This window comes from Abrus precatorius, unplaced genomic scaffold (genome assembly GCF_003935025.1).
Source record: "Abrus precatorius isolate BTA unplaced genomic scaffold, Abrus_2018 Scaffold3, whole genome shotgun sequence".
NCBI lineage: Eukaryota > Viridiplantae > Streptophyta > Magnoliopsida > Fabales > Fabaceae > Abrus > Abrus precatorius.
Genome location: NW_020874373.1, coordinates 959857 through 975528, shown reverse-complemented (window position 1 = coordinate 975528; position 15672 = coordinate 959857). Strand labels below are relative to the sequence as shown.

The following is a 15672-nucleotide window of genomic DNA, read 5'->3' as shown; positions in this document are numbered from 1 at the left end:
AATCTTTAATAAAAATATTAAGTTTCTTCTTTTAGTACCTCTTCTTAACACATTCATATGCAATTCTTCCGTCGTTTAAATTTCAATTAAAATCTTTACTTTTTTATTTATTTATTTTTTATTGTTTTATCAAATTTTAATTAAAATATTTTGTCTTTTTTTTTTCTTTATCTTCACTTTTACTATCTATTTTTTTTCTTTCCCTTCCTTTCAAGTTCAACTAAAATCTTTAATTTTAATTTTTTTCACTTTTTTACTCATCTTACCTGTTATCAATGCTCAAATGACGAGAATCAAAATAAGAAAACAATGTAGTTAAAAATTAATTAAAATATATTACATTTTACCAAAATTTATTAGTGCTAATAAGTCAAGAATAAAATTTTAATAGGGAAATATTTTCTATGAAAAAGCTATACATAAAATATATTTTTATAAATTAATTAATTAAAATAGAAAATAAATAATCAAACTAAAAAAAAATTAAAAGTTGAGAGATAAAATACTAATCTACTCTGATAACAAATTCATATTTTTTATTGATGATTATAATTACTTATATAAACTAAAATCTTATTAAAGATCTTCCTTCTTTATGTTTAGTTTGACATGAAAATTAATAAACATTCTTTTATAAATTAAAAGTAATTTACATCATTTAAATTTTAAAGGAGACCATGGCTTAATTTAGATAATTTTTTTAAGAAATATTTACAAAAAATACAACAAATAAAGAAATTTCCATTATTAGAAATAACTCGTCTTTTAAAAGTTTTAAAAAGTCAAGTAACATAGTTTAAAAAATATATATATAATGTAATTTTAATTTGTGAAATAAATTTATTTTATTTTATTTTTAACTCTTATAAATACTTATAAGTTTATCCAAAACTAAATCTACCTCAAATCTAATGAAAAAATATTTAAACAGATTATAAAAATATAAATAAAGTTAAAATTAAACTTAAATTAGATCAATTAGACCAATTATTTAACTAAAATTAAATAAAATTATTTTTTTATACTTTCCATTAATATCTTGGTCCAAAATAGTAATTATGTTAACTGCAGAATTATAATCAGACATAGTAGATTAGTGCTAATATGATTCGATTAATTTCTTTATTGTTTGCAGTACTAGCATCTATCTTTTGGAAGGGATGAGAAAAGACGTGTGTGTCCTGTTGAGTTGTTAGCGTTGTTACTTTTTAGTTTTGATTAGTTGAATTTTAAATAAAGAAAAAAGTTTAAAACATTTTATCATTCTTGCTTGTGAGCTTTTTGGTTAAATTAGAGTACGGGAATTTTATTTTTAATTTTTTTTGCTATTGAATTTTATTTTTTTATTTTTTTATTGTTTTAAAGGGCCTAAATAAAATGATTTTTCCAAAATGACGTGATCGTTGCAATTAAACCCTAAATTTAAGTAAAATTATTATGAAGACATGTAAAATAAGCATTAGTCTAAATAAAAAAACACGCTATTAGTTCTCATTGTCTTTGAAAATTTTAAGACGTTACACTTTAATTTTGGATCATACAGAAGATTTATATTGATTTTAAAAAATATATAAAAAATTATAAATAGATTATAAAAAATATATCTCACATAATATTTTTTATTTTAATAGTTTTTATGTTTTATTAAAATTAATTTTTCAGTTTATCTTAATAAATTTTTCAAATAAATTTATATATAAATTATCATTTAAAGATAAATTATTAAATAAATATTTTTAAAATTATAAACCTAAATACATTTAAAATTAAGATTTAAGAATGCAAAGTAAAAGAAAATAAAAAAAGAGAAATAAATAATGAAAATTGTTTAATTTACTAATTGAACAACAATTGTGACATTAATTAATTCAGTCATTTTAATCTCTCACATTGAAGATTAAATTGATTGATGCATAACATAAAATTAAAAATTAAATTGATTATCGTCATCAAAATTTACGATTAATTAAATTAAATCATCATTTGTAAGCTTAACAGTTATTTCCTTTAATGATGTCCTTAAACTGATTGAAATCGTGAAATTTAATGACTAAATTTAAATTTTTATAATGTTATAAAGATTAAATAAAGTTTTTCTCATATATTTACTCATTTTTTTCTGTGTGGAGGTTTTGGCAACTGCGATGGGCAAAATGGTCAATCAAGGGAACACTCTTCGTCTTCTTATTTGCGTTTGAAAGACAGTAGGGGAACACCGAAGGGAAACCTTAGAAGCGCGACAACACTCGACCCAGGGAAAAGTGACACAGCGTAAAAAGGTATTCTTCCCCTCTCAATTTCGCTTCTGAATGCTTTCCTTATTCTCATGGACGAGATCGTTCACCGATTTCTGCTTTCCATTTGTAAATTTTTAATTTTGTTTCGTTCAACATCCCAAATTTACAATGCCAATACCGATTATGCTTTTTCGCCGATTATCACTTTTTTCCTTGATATGCCTCTGTATCAGTTCTCAGATCGGGTCTTATTGTTTCTGTTGATGTATAAATATATAATATCGGCATGATTTGGATTAATTGGTCCAAAATGAGGGTTTTGAACAATAAATAAATTAATTCCTTTAACCTTCTTGTTGTGGAATAAAATAAATCGAAGCATCTATTATGATTTTTGTTTTGTTTGGAATTTGTGTTTTTGACTGTATACTGATATGTCATGACAGAATCGAAATTTGTTTTTGGGGGGGAGTGGTTAATTGGATAAATTTTAGATTTGATGTGCATGTTGTGAATCGGTTTGTGAGATCTGAAACCAGGTACTGACATCGATTTTGTTGACTATGATGTTGTAGATGATTGATGATCAAGATCTGGGTTTCTTTGCCAATTTTCTTGGCGTCTTCATCTTTGTACTGGTGATAGCATACCACTTTGTCATGGCTGACCCAAAGTTTGAAGGAAACTAGGAACGCTTTTAAATTTGAAGATGTAATTTTCATGTTGTAGACAGAGATGCTTTGCAAATGGAAAATCAATTTGATGTAGTCAAGAGTTTCAATTTGAGAATTTGAATTATAGGTCTCTACTAAAACTTTCATAAGCATCAAAGGAGCTTAACCCTTCATTTTTTGCTATACTTATCTGTGCTTCCATAAGCTATGTGTTGCAGTGAAGGAACTTTAATTAAAAAGTAAATGATAAAACTAAATTTAAAGCTTGGGGGATTTGGCTAGATGATGTGCTACTATATTTTGTGCAATTATTGCTAGAATTTAAACTAATAAGCAATTTAGTATTGTATTTTTTTATTTTTTATTTTTTTGCTTCCAGGAGTTTCAAAGTGACCTTTGTTGACTTTCTATATTGCATTCTTAGCATAAGTAATTCAGGCTAAGGTGTCACTGATATGTTTGCCATGGATGCTAGTATGCTATCCAATTTGCCTTGAAGAATTAGGTAATTTCTTTCTTCAAGAGTTTATTGATGTTACATCAAGTTTTGATTTTTCTTTTTGGGTAATTCAAACATTAGTTGTTGTAGTTCGACCATTTTGTTCAATTGGATGATTTGTATAAGATACCAGCAACATGTTATTGGTTCATTCATAGGGCTAAACCTCTTCTAAGAGTCACCCTAAATCACGGTGCTAGATTTACTGTGAACACAGCATTGATCTTAGTATAAAATTCTTTGAAGTTTATTTGACTTGAGGGATTCTCCCACATAAGTAGTTCTTTTAGTTCGCTCTGAATCTTTACTGTTTCTTTCATCAAGCTACTGGCGCAGAATCCCAAGCAACTGTAATGAAAAAGCATCTGACCTTTAAACATGTCCTCATCTTTGTTGGTATCGGTTTTGTTAGCCATCTCCTCTACATGTTGGAGGAAAGCGCTTGTAATGTTTTCGACCTCTTCATCTCCATTCAATATCCTAAATGCATTTGCATTTAGATACTCTTGTGACTCAATATCGCAAGGAAGATTTATTTTCTTCAATTCATTTTCAAGTTTCCTGAGAGACTTGATCCTTGTTATCTCCTCAAGGAATTTCAGTGTGCGGCCAATGTTGTCCTTAAAAATCCGCACATTCTCATTCACTCGATCTTGGAGATCTGTCCAGAATGCTTCATCCTTCTGTGACAATCGTGTGACATTTTCCATTGAGTATGCAATAAAAAGCAAGAGATCTACCATCCTTGATAGGGATTCCAGCATCTTACTGTAGCAGGCACTATGAAATGGAATGAACCAGAAATTTGGCTCCAACTCAGCCCCTACAGTGAACTCTTCTAGTTGACACACAATAGATTTCAGCTTCTTCTGTCCTTCTCGCAATGCTTGATAGCTTGAAGATAGCATGTCCCTTTCCCTAGGAGTAATATGGGTGATCCAGTCAATGCAATCTTGAAGTGTCCTCAAACTTTGAGAGAGTTCAGATTTTGCTAAAGTTGCAGCTCTTGAGGGATTAAAAAGAATCTCTACGACAACGAAGCAAAGGAGTCCTATCGCAACCTCGACGAGTCTAGCAAGTGCAAATTGTATAGGTGTGTCACTGTGCCTCATACCAACGACTAATAAGGCCCCAGTAACTGCCGAAACCGCACCAGCTTGACCATACATTCTACTGTACCTAAGAAAAGAAGAGAAAACTACCCATGGTAGAAGAGATATGAACCTTAAATGCACAAACCTTTGGAGAATGAAGCAACAAATTATCCCGTATACTGATCCCATTGCAGTTCCTTGTCCTCGGGCATTTGCAACTGAGAATGTTGGATGTCGTCCAGTCATGAAACAGAGGGCGATTAAGAGTCCAGACCAATATCCATTTTCCTTGTTATATGTCAAACCGAAAAACACAGCAAGGCCTAATGAAAAAGAGCACTTGAATGCAAAGGTCAAGTTGTGACTGCTAGGGATCAAGTTCATCACAATCTCTTTGATCTTTCTAGAGTTCCATTGGCAATCCACACTTTTTTGAGTTTTTCCGAGCATGTGATCATTTATCTTTGCAATGGGCGAGTTATCTAGGAGAAGATGTACACAGTATAAAAAGAACGAGGTGGGCAGATTTTTATAGGCTATGGAAAGGTTTTTGGTCAAAATAATTTCTTTCATCTTTGAAGTTGTGGTTGCATCAAAATCAGCGAAGCAATTAGCTTGCTGATCTAATTTTTGGTTCAACTGTCCTCTGCAGTTGTGCAAGACCCCTCTGAGCTCCTCATCAATGACGCCAACAGGAAAAGAAGTACAACTAGATAGAGCAATCTCCATTCCTCTAATTGGTATCTCCAAGGCTTGCAGTTTTTCTTCTAGGTCAATCCAATCGGGGTTGAAAATTCTTGTTTGAGGCTGTTCCCAGCGCAGGCCATCCTGTTTGTTGAAAAAACCAATATAAAATATTTTAGCTCATTTGCAACTCCTAGAAAATTAGTTGCTTGAAGCCGTAAGTTCAGCGTTGATTGCCATGATTTAGTCTTACGCACCAGCTTAGTTCTGATACTCTCTTGTAGCTTGGCTCCTGTGGTAAAGAGAAACTTAGCTTGATTGGAGAAACCAACGGCAGTTGAGTTGTCTGAGGCAGAGATGGCCTCTATGTTGCAATTTAACCTTTCAAGAGTATTCTCAGCGTATAATCGATAGAACTTCCTTGTCTGAAAGCAAGGCAAATTGAAAGTGTCTTTTTTTTTTCTCTTATTATATTGAATAAAATCAATAACAATTTGCACTTTTTAGCAAAATAGGGCATCCTCCAATATAAAATGTTGAGCTCTTAGCATTTGTCGACAGGGATACATGCAGAACTTAGGGCTCATCCAAGTCGTTAGCCTAGGGTTGTCCATTAATTCCTTTTTTATTTTCTATGAAGTTCTGCCTTTCCAATAATTTCCTTTTCCTAATAAACAACGCAGTTTCTACTCTTTCATTTTGTTACTTCTTATTCCGTGACTCTGTTGAATGCTAAGCATGTGCACAGGGATGCAAGATATTTTCCTTTAGCATTGTGTTGCAAGATATTTCTGATTTTAAATTTTTAAAGAAAGAGTTGTGAAAAACTGCTACTGATTTCTGAAAGAATCGTAAATATACTTGTAATATTAAAAGATGGTTCTCAATAATGTTAAATTTGCTTCTAAAATATACAATACTTCGTCAATGTCAAAAGCAATTGAAAAAAACAAAAAGTAGAAAAAGGTTATCTAAAACAAGCATTGACTTATTTATTATTAGTTCAGTTTTTCATATCGTTTGCTCGACCTGTCAAAATGCTGGGGGTATATTCAGCCAAATTCGTTTTTCTCTCTTTGTCCCTAACGATTATAAACATGCACATGGAAACAGGATTGTAGCTATCTTGAGGGAAATCGCTTTTAAGAATTTACTTAAAAGAACTTTTTGCGGTACGTCAGATAATTCTCCGTTTATCAAGTTATAATAAGAATTTGATTGTGATCGTGGTGACATGTTAAGATTCATCTTACTACTTACTAGTATCAAATAGAATAATACCCTTTTTAATTACAGTAATCTTTTATAATATTTTTTTACAACACCTTTTTCTTTTATCTCTTTCCGTTGCCTCATTCACCTTATCCTGCATATATTTTTCTTATTTTCTTGTTTCTTTTCCTAATGTAAGTATTGCTGTCAGAAACTCGCATGTAAATAGTATTACGCATCAAATTAATTCTAGAATACTGTAAAGTGAAGGTGTCAAACGTATACTGATGCTCATAAGCTATCTAGAAAAACAAATTTATTAGGAGAAATGATTTTTGGATAACTTTGGATCTTTCCCTTTATTTTTTAATATATTTTTGAGATGAATGTGTACATAAATAAAAAAAATGCATATTATTATATAAGATAATAAATTTTAGTTACCTGGATATTGAAATTTAATTAACTAACATACTCGGCTTGTTTTCTATCCGTTCATGTGTTTCATGTGATGCTAAATGCTGGAAAGAACAAACCATATGTCTCTCTCTTTACGCACGTCCACAGACACTTGGAGACACAACGTTAGACGTTTGCGAAAATATTTGAAAACTGGAATTTTAATTCCGGAAGAAAATTAAAATCTGGTTATAACTCTCTTCTAATGAATACACGACATGACACTTCGAAGAAAAAGTTAAAAAGTGTCATAAAGATTTATCACAAAGATAAAAGAGAAGTTAGTAAAACGGACTAGTTTATACAACCAACCTAAAAAAGGTAATAAGAAATTTGTAAAAAGAATAATCAATTAATATGATGATCACTTGTTTGTTTCAGCTGTATTAACATAACAGTTCATAACATTTTTCAAATTCTACATAAGAATAGTATAAATAACTCCATTCTAGCTAGATGAAAACGAAAACTGATACAATTTTGGTTACAATTACTTAATTTCATTAGTTGATTTAAAATAAAGTTATTTGGCATGTATAGTATCTTAGACAAACCCTTTTTGGAGACATAACAAGTTACCTGATTGTGGGCAAGGCGAGGATAAGGGAACAACATGGCGAGGACAGAAGCCACAGCTCCAAGGGCAGTAGAGCAAACCACGGAAATTGGGTGCACAAACACCCCTTCTTGTCCACCATCAATCACTGTGCTTACATAAACATTCACTAGCTGTCCAAATGCTAGTTGCTTACTCACCAAGTGGGTTGATTCTGGCAGCGCAATTACAAACGTACTTGCCATCATCGCCAACGCAGCCACGCTGTTGGTGAAGTTGTGAGGTCCTATTACCTGCAGGCTAAGAATGGAGATAATCATAATCTGAACGCTTGCACAAATAACATGCCAACAACCTCTTAACGCGTCACCCAGTGTTGCATCCGACACTATGAGCACTGTTGTTGAATAAGTGTAAGATGGGAATTCCAAGTAGCGTCTGAGAGGTGCAGGACTATAGTATGAGATGCAACCTGCTATGCTGCATGCTAAGGTTGTTCGTAGAGCAGAACCTAGACGAGTTCGCCATACCTCTGCCCTTGTGTTAGAAATTGAGGATGTTTTTGACATAACGAAGAAAGTAGAGTATGTGATGAACTAGAAGAAAAATTGAGTTAATTTGGTGTAATTTGAAGAGTGTGTGTGTGTTTCCTAATAAATGGCAAAAATCGATGGCAACAACTTCACAATAGTCCAAGGGGAGAAAGACGACCGCAATGCTTTCACTAGCACCCACTTGATTTATCTTGCATGGCCTCGTGGGTTAACCTTTTATAATGTTCTTAAAGCAAAGTAGTAGTAATAATAATAATAATAATAATAATAATCCATTTGGACTTTCCGATGTACTTTGAAAAAACAAAATGTTTTGTTGACAATCATTTCAGTGTGAAATAAATGGAATGAGGGCGGGGAGGACACTATTAATTTAAAATTTGAATTTTATTATTTGGATGGATTTTTAAAACATTAATATTATATTTTTATACTTTGTTGTATTTATTTTTCTTAATTTTACATCAAAGGTTCAAAATATCGTGAGAGATGTAACATTTCCCATTCAGACTAGCAGAAACGCTTGGTTGTCTTAATGAATCTGCAACAAATACAAATATAATTGTCCAAAATAATATATAATAAAACCTTGCTTAATTTTCAATTTACGGTAAATAATATAACATTTCAGAGACAGACCAAGCAAGCAAAGTCTACTGTGCTTGTATTCTCTCTCACACTCACTCTTTTTTTCTATATATGGACATTGAGAGAAAGTAGGATTTTATCTTCTTTTTACAATTAAAACATTAATTCTCAATTTTAATTATTATTTTATTAATTTTCTTTAATTATAATATGTATTATTTAATTAACATATGTTTAGATAAATATAATTATAATAACATAGAATTGCATATTTTTCGCACTAAAGGATGTATCTCTAATAAAAAATTCATAGATTAAACTTTTATCTGTTTTATCATTAAAAATAAATTCTTATACTTCTACACGCGCATTAAAAAAACACATTTTTTAATGTAATTAAAATTTTCAAAATTATTTCTATTTAACTATATTCTAACGCTATTTACCTGTCTTGCTTGTAGGTTATACTCTTTTGTAATTTACTTTTTGGATTACGTTACTTAATTAACTATTCTTGACAGTGCACCATCAACCTCTCGCTTGTCCTTCCGTAAAATGTAAAACCTCACTCTCCCAGCGCATAAAAAAATGAGAAGACCTTGCCCTCAGCCCCAAGGTGAACGTGATATTTTGTTCTAAATTTTAGTTACATAAATAAAAATGGAATCAGTCATAGTCCCCTTTGCCTTGTGCGTAGAATACAAGCCGAACAATTTGATGACATTAAGATTCTAATGTACAACTACCAATTAACTAGTGTTCACGCAAAGCTCTAAGAAGTCAGCTTAGCACAAATAAAAATTACTTGAATTCTTAACTTAACAGTCATGTTCCTGTGGGACTCTCCCACAACAAAAACTCAGTGTTTAAGCTTAATAAATAGCTTTCATGGGGCTCTGCTATAAGGAAAGTATATAGGGAATTGAAAATTATTACAATAAAGAAATTTTAATTGAACATCTATTATTAAAAGTATTATTTGAATTTGACATGCATGCATAAAGCCGAGACGAAGTGCAACTGAATATTTATTAAAACTCCCGCTACAAAAGAAATCTTAATTATTAATAAATGAACATTGTCTTAAGATAGTTTTTATTGATATAGTTTTTGTCAATTTGAAAGTTAAGAAGAATTATAAACCTCTATATAATAGACGTTTTGGATGAAAAATTCACATAAATCAACAAAAATAATGTACAAATAAAGGTTATTCACAATCACTGTTCCTTTTTATTTCTGGAAAAATTAGAACATAAACTTTAAATAAAATGCTATTTAACGGCTTTAACAAAAGAAACTTTAACATTGGTTAGAAATATAAATTACAAATTCCGTTTGTTATTGCATTGGCCAACAACAATCACAATTTGTAACCATAAACAATATATAAAACATAATGAGATTTACGGAAAATAAGAATTGTAAAACATTTATTTTAAAAACTAAATCTGCCAACTGATAACTATTATTAGCTTTTACAGAAATGCGTACTTTGAAACTTTTTATTGCATTCAAATGTACAAAGTAAGAATCACCCATCAAATCTAAAATTTTCGTTTTCTTAAATAAATAATTGTTTTTAAAGTCATTATACATTCAAACAATCAAATCGGCACAGCTATTTAAAAGACAACAGACATAGTGAACACCTTTTTATTTATAGTGGACTCCGGAATTAAATTCTCGTTACAATTTTTTGTTATAAAAGTGCCATTAATAAAATGTCATTCGTCATATTGTGACCTTCAAAACAAAATACTATTTTTAGCAACATTCAGTGGTTTTTTCTTTGTTTGAAAAATAGTTTAAATTTTTTTAAATAAAATGACATATATCAAAATAAATAGTTTCAAAACTATTTTAAAGAGTAATAGGCAAACAAAACCTTAATTAAGGAGACTTTCTAATGATATTTTAACAAGTTATACTATGATCAAATCATGTTTTAATTACGTAATATTTGAATTGAAAACGTAATCACTTCGCGATATTTGAATTACGTAAGATAAAAAAACAAATCATTATCTAGAGGATGATTTTACTTAATCATCATTTTTTACTGTATAGTTAATATTAATAGTTTTCCTGTATTTTAAAAAGAATTAACTAAATATAATAAATACATTGTTTTTTAGCATCTTTAATTTAATTAGATGTCATTTTTTGGTCTTTCGACTTTTTTGGTTAATTGATATTCTTTTTACGTAAAATCTACAATTTTTGTATTCTATTCAAAATACTTAGAAATTACATTCCTTGTCTTTTCAATTTATCTTCTTCTCAAAACACACTAATCAAAATATTTTATTTATGTAAAATAAAATATATTAATTTTTTCTCTTTTTAAATCCTAATCTGACTGTATACATTTTTTCATATTTTATCAAATGTTTACTATACCTTTAACTTCGAAAAATATTTTATATAACAAATCTATCACAAGCTCCAGATATTAAAATAAAAAAGCGGACATGTGAATATTTTATAAAAAAATTGATATATAATTTTGTTTTATTTAATGTTAAAAATATATGCGTAGTCTAAATTGAATTACCTAAAGTGTAATCAAGTTAAATTTTTAAAATACTACTTCTATTTTTTGTATGTGTTAATTTAAAGTAAAGGCATTGTTATATGCCAATAAAGTTTATACTAACTTATTTGACGTCGTTTATCATGATTTTGAATAATAAATGAGAATTTAAGTAAAAAATAGTGACAAAAGAACTAAATTGCAATAATTTAAAATTGAATTATTATATCAACTGTAAGTGATCTATAATATATTAGTTAAAATATTATAATTACATTGTAGGTATTTTTTTTATTTTTTAATAAAAAATGTCAATGTTTTTTATTTTAATTATGAAAATAAACAATTTTTTAGATTTATTAATTATGAATTTTTATATTTTTATTTACTAATAATTTATATTAAAAAATATTGATTTAATATTTATATAAGTTAATGTATTTATTTATTTAATATATAACTTATTAATTTAAATATTTAATATTAAATTTTTTATGATATAATATAAATTTATTATATATAATTTTTTTATTATCAATAATAAATTACATTATTTCTTAAATACAATTACGTTATGAATATTTTTTAAAATAAAATTATATCTTATATAAAATAAACGTATAATTTAAATAAAAATTTCATTAAAATAAGTAATAGTTTTTTAAAATAAATAATCATTAGAATTTTATTTTTTATTTTTGTGAATAATTGCTTAATTGAACTACTGTCTAAGGAAGGGAGAGGAAAACAACATTAAAATTGAAAGTGAGTTGTTGGGTGACACACAGTACGGCCCACCACGGGCCCACGGTTTCAAAAAATCAACTATGCAAACGTGAAAAGTGTGCATGCTACCCAGATTCAACTGGCAACCACTCCGAGCTTAGACCAAGAGAACATTCTGGAAGGAATTCAAACCTTAACTATATAAGCGAACCATTTCTCTATTTCCTCTCGCTCGCCGCTGTGGTTTCCATAGCCTCTTCTCAGATCTCTCTCTCTTCTTCCCTCACACCCGAACAGTGAAACACAATGGCTGGAAAAGGAGAGGGTCCTGCAATCGGAATCGATCTCGGAACCACTTACTCTTGCGTCGGTGTCTGGCAACATGACCGCGTCGAAATTATCGCCAACGATCAAGGTAACAGAACGACGCCGTCTTACGTCGGTTTCACTGACACCGAACGTCTCATCGGTGACGCCGCTAAGAACCAAGTCGCTATGAACCCTATCAACACCGTCTTCGGTAAGATCTGCTTTCACATGCAGCTTCGCTTAGTCGTTTTTATTTTTCTTCCTCGATCTATAATGTGATTGTGTAAATAGCCTTGTTTGTATGTGTTTATTTATATATTTTTAAATATAGTCATGTTTATAAGTTTGTTTCAAGTACAAACGGTTGCATGTTTTTAGATCTAGCTTGTTATAGAAGGTTTCACTGATTATTTAGCTTGTGACGCATTGTGTTGATATTTTTAACTTATATTTTATATATATTTCAAATTTTTAGAGTTTCTCAGAATAGATCTGAATTTTTTATGATTGTTAGTGTTAAATGCGAGATGGCGTATTGTAAGATGCTTTGTTTGTGTCACAGATGCTAAGAGGTTGATTGGTCGTAGATTCAATGATGCCTCTGTCCAGAGTGATATTAAGTTGTGGCCATTTAAGGTCATTGCTGGTGCTGCTGATAAGCCAATGATTGTGGTTAACTACAAGGGTGAAGAGAAGCAATTTGCAGCAGAAGAAATTTCTTCTATGGTACTCATGAAGATGCGTGAGATTGCTGAGGCTTATCTTGGTTCTACGATTAAGAATGCTGTTGTTACAGTACCTGCTTACTTTAATGATTCTCAGCGTCAAGCTACCAAGGATGCCGGTGTCATTGCGGGTCTTAATGTTATGCGAATTATCAACGAGCCTACTGCAGCTGCCATTGCTTATGGTCTTGACAAGAAGGCTACAAGCGTTGGTGAGAAGAATGTCTTGATTTTTGATCTTGGTGGTGGAACATTTGATGTTTCTTTGCTTACTATTGAGGAGGGTATCTTTGAGGTGAAAGCAACAGCCGGAGACACTCATCTTGGAGGTGAGGATTTTGATAACAGGATGGTGAACCACTTTGTTCAAGAGTTTAAGAGAAAGAACAAGAAGGACATAAGTGGCAACCCCAGAGCTCTTAGAAGGTTGAGAACTTCTTGTGAGAGGGCAAAGAGAACGCTATCATCTACTGCTCAGACTACCATTGAAATTGATTCTCTGTATGAGGGAATTGATTTCTACTCTACCATTACTCGTGCCAGATTTGAGGAGCTCAACATGGATCTCTTTAGGAAATGTATGGAACCGGTTGAGAAATGTTTAAGAGATGCTAAGATGGACAAAAGGAGTGTCCATGATGTTGTCCTTGTTGGTGGTTCTACCAGAATTCCCAAGGTTCAACAACTTTTGCAGGACTTCTTTAATGGAAAGGAGTTATGCAAGAGCATAAATCCTGATGAGGCTGTTGCATATGGTGCTGCTGTTCAGGCTGCAATTTTGAGTGGTGAGGGCAATGAGAAGGTTCAGGATCTTCTCCTCCTCGATGTCACTCCTCTGTCTCTTGGTTTGGAGACTGCTGGTGGTGTGATGACTGTCCTGATCCCTAGGAACACTACAATTCCAACAAAGAAGGAACAGGTTTTCTCAACATATTCTGATAATCAGCCTGGCGTGTTGATCCAAGTCTTTGAAGGTGAGAGAACAAGGACGAGAGATAACAATTTGTTGGGCAAATTTGAACTTTCAGGCATTCCTCCTGCTCCTAGAGGTGTTCCACAGATTACAGTGTGCTTTGACATTGATGCCAATGGTATCTTGAATGTTTCTGCCGAAGATAAAACCACTGGTCAGAAGAATAAGATCACTATCACCAATGACAAGGGTAGACTGTCAAAGGAAGATATTGAAAAGATGGTTCAAGAGGCTGAGAAGTACAAATCAGAGGATGAAGAGCATAAGAAGAAGGTTGAGGCCAAGAATGCTTTGGAAAACTATGCATATAATATGAGGAATACTGTGAAGGATGATAAGATTGGCGGAAAACTTGCTCCAGCTGATAAGAAGAAGATTGAGGACGCTATTGAGCAGGCTATCCAGTGGCTAGACAACAACCAGCTTGCAGAGGCAGACGAGTTTGAGGACAAAATGAAGGAATTGGAAAGCATCTGCAATCCTATCATTGCCAAGATGTATCAGGGTGGTGCTGGTCCAGATGTGGGTGGTGGAGCCGATGATGATTATGCTCCTCCTTCTGGTGGCAGTGGTGCTGGCCCCAAGATTGAGGAAGTCGACTAAATGTACCTGATTTCCTCCTTTTCTACTTATTTGATGACATTTTGGTTGGTTTTTTTTTTTTTTTTTAACTTGCATGGTTTTAGTTAGTTGAAAGGAAGACAATTTCCCCTTAGCGTTTTGTCGCATTTATTATGTTTGCTTTTATTAAATTGGATGTTAGACGATAGTCAATATTTATTTGCAATTTACCTGCAGAAATTATTATGTTTTGTTTTCAGACTTTGAATAACACGATACAGTTATCCTGCTGTCTTTAGCCTACAGATGCGCAGGAGTTCTCTGTTTGTAGTTCGCTCGAATATGTAGTTCTGTAACACCAGTTGTATGTCTCGGATCCCATGATAGGAAATATTTATCACTGAAATATGAAGTTATTTTGTTGGCACTTGGTATCGGCGATTATTCTTCGCCTGTCGAACTTATTGTGCAACTTTTTAGCCTAAATTATATGTCTACAACTCCACTATATGAAAATATCTTCCAAGAGGTACTGGTTTAAATTTTATAAAGATGAAATTAGATTTTGTTATCTCTATCTTTTATTTAGAAATTATAGATTCATACACTGCCTCTCCACGCGTGTGGCATCTTCAGTTTTGTGTTTTGAACTCTTATTTTATAATTGTACGAATTTTTCTCTACCCGTCTTAGCCGTCTAGATTAGGAAATTGGAATATCTGTTATACTGGGGTATCTGTCAAAAAATTATTAAAATGTGCTTATACATTTCAAATTAATATGGATTTTACCTTTTATTATTTTATAATAATTTTGATATGTGCTTAATATTGTGTTATTTTTATTGAAATATATATGATATACTAGTTAAATAATTTTGAGTGACATATTCTTTCTTTTAATTATAATATTATAAATGAGATATTTTATAATTAGTTAATTTTTTAAAAAAATAATTAATATCTACAGATAGATATCTCTAGATACTCTTAATAATAAATTTCTTTAAAATCTGCTTAATGGGTACTGCACTTGTATGAGGTGCGGAAACCTACTATCTATACCCACGTGTTAAAATCTCTGATCAGGACCATCATATTGCTATTAAATTCCAATGGATGAAAATAAAATGGTAATTCAGATAAAATTTGAAATCACACTAGATGGTTGTAGCATCAACTCAACGTTTTATTTGGAGAGTAGGAACACTTTTAACAATGTATCTGAACACTTTTATCTAATTTTTCTTATAAAAAGAAAACTAAAAGCACGACACTCATTAATT

General features: G+C 31.0%; 3 protein-coding genes across 6 annotated transcripts; 2 read left to right on the top strand and 1 right to left on the bottom strand.

Moving 5' to 3' along the window:
• Positions 1–2205: 2205 nt before the first annotated feature.
• On the top strand, positions 2206–5590 carry LOC113863135 (dolichyl-diphosphooligosaccharide--protein glycosyltransferase subunit 4A). 2 transcript variants are annotated; one of them, XR_003504518.1, is made up of 4 exons: positions 2206–2279; positions 2813–2948; positions 3291–3416; positions 3569–3707. XR_003504518.1 is itself a non-coding variant. In XM_027496580.1 (2 exons), exon 2 carries the CDS (start codon positions 2813–2815, stop codon positions 2924–2926), a length of 114 nt encoding a protein of 37 aa, XP_027352381.1. In that variant the 5' UTR covers positions 2206–2279; the 3' UTR covers positions 2927–5590. The 2 variants fall into 2 exon arrangements, 1 of the variants encoding a protein (XP_027352381.1); XM_027496580.1 differs by having other exon boundaries at positions 2813–5590.
• On the bottom strand, positions 3567–7984 carry LOC113863134. The gene is made up of 3 exons (XM_027496579.1): positions 7439–7984; positions 5446–5613; positions 3567–5332 (listed from the first exon to the last, which is right to left on the bottom strand). The coding sequence occupies exons 1-3, from the start codon at positions 7982–7984 to the stop codon at positions 3599–3601; spliced, it is 2448 nt and encodes an 815-aa protein (XP_027352380.1). The 3' UTR covers positions 3567–3598.
• Positions 7985–12000: 4016 nt separating this feature from the next.
• Positions 12001–14955, top strand: LOC113863801 (heat shock cognate 70 kDa protein 2-like). Of its 3 annotated transcripts, none has more exons than XM_027497520.1 (3): positions 12001–12339; positions 12691–13655; positions 14046–14708. In XM_027497520.1, the coding sequence occupies exons 1-3, from the start codon at positions 12126–12128 to the stop codon at positions 14427–14429; spliced, it is 1563 nt and encodes a 520-aa protein (XP_027353321.1). In that variant the 5' UTR covers positions 12001–12125; the 3' UTR covers positions 14430–14708. The 3 variants fall into 3 exon arrangements, with proteins under 3 accessions (XP_027353321.1, XP_027353320.1, XP_027353319.1); XM_027497519.1 differs by having other exon boundaries at positions 12691–13929; positions 14095–14708; XM_027497518.1 differs by having other exon boundaries at positions 12008–12339; positions 12691–14955.
• Positions 14956–15672: the final 717 nt, after the last annotated feature.

Bases quoted from the DNA above. Each gene is read 5' to 3' on its own strand.
- LOC113863135 (XM_027496580.1), top strand. From the start codon at position 2,813: ATGATTGATGATCAAGATCTGGGTTTCTTTGCCAATTTTCTTGGCGTC.
- LOC113863134 (XM_027496579.1), bottom strand. From the start codon at position 7,984: ATGTCAAAAACATCCTCAATTTCTAACACAAGGGCAGAGGTATGGCGA. The intron at 5,614-7,438 runs GTAACTTGTTAT...CCTTGCTTTCAG, and splicing joins CTCGCCTTGCCCACAATCAG to ACAAGGAAGTTCTATCGATT. The intron at 5,333-5,445 runs GTGCGTAAGACT...TTCAACAAACAG, and splicing joins AGAGTATCAGAACTAAGCTG to GATGGCCTGCGCTGGGAACA.
- LOC113863801 (XM_027497518.1), top strand. From the start codon at position 12,126: ATGGCTGGAAAAGGAGAGGGTCCTGCAATCGGAATCGATCTCGGAACC. The intron at 12,340-12,690 runs GTAAGATCTGCT...TTTGTGTCACAG, and splicing joins CCCTATCAACACCGTCTTCG to ATGCTAAGAGGTTGATTGGT.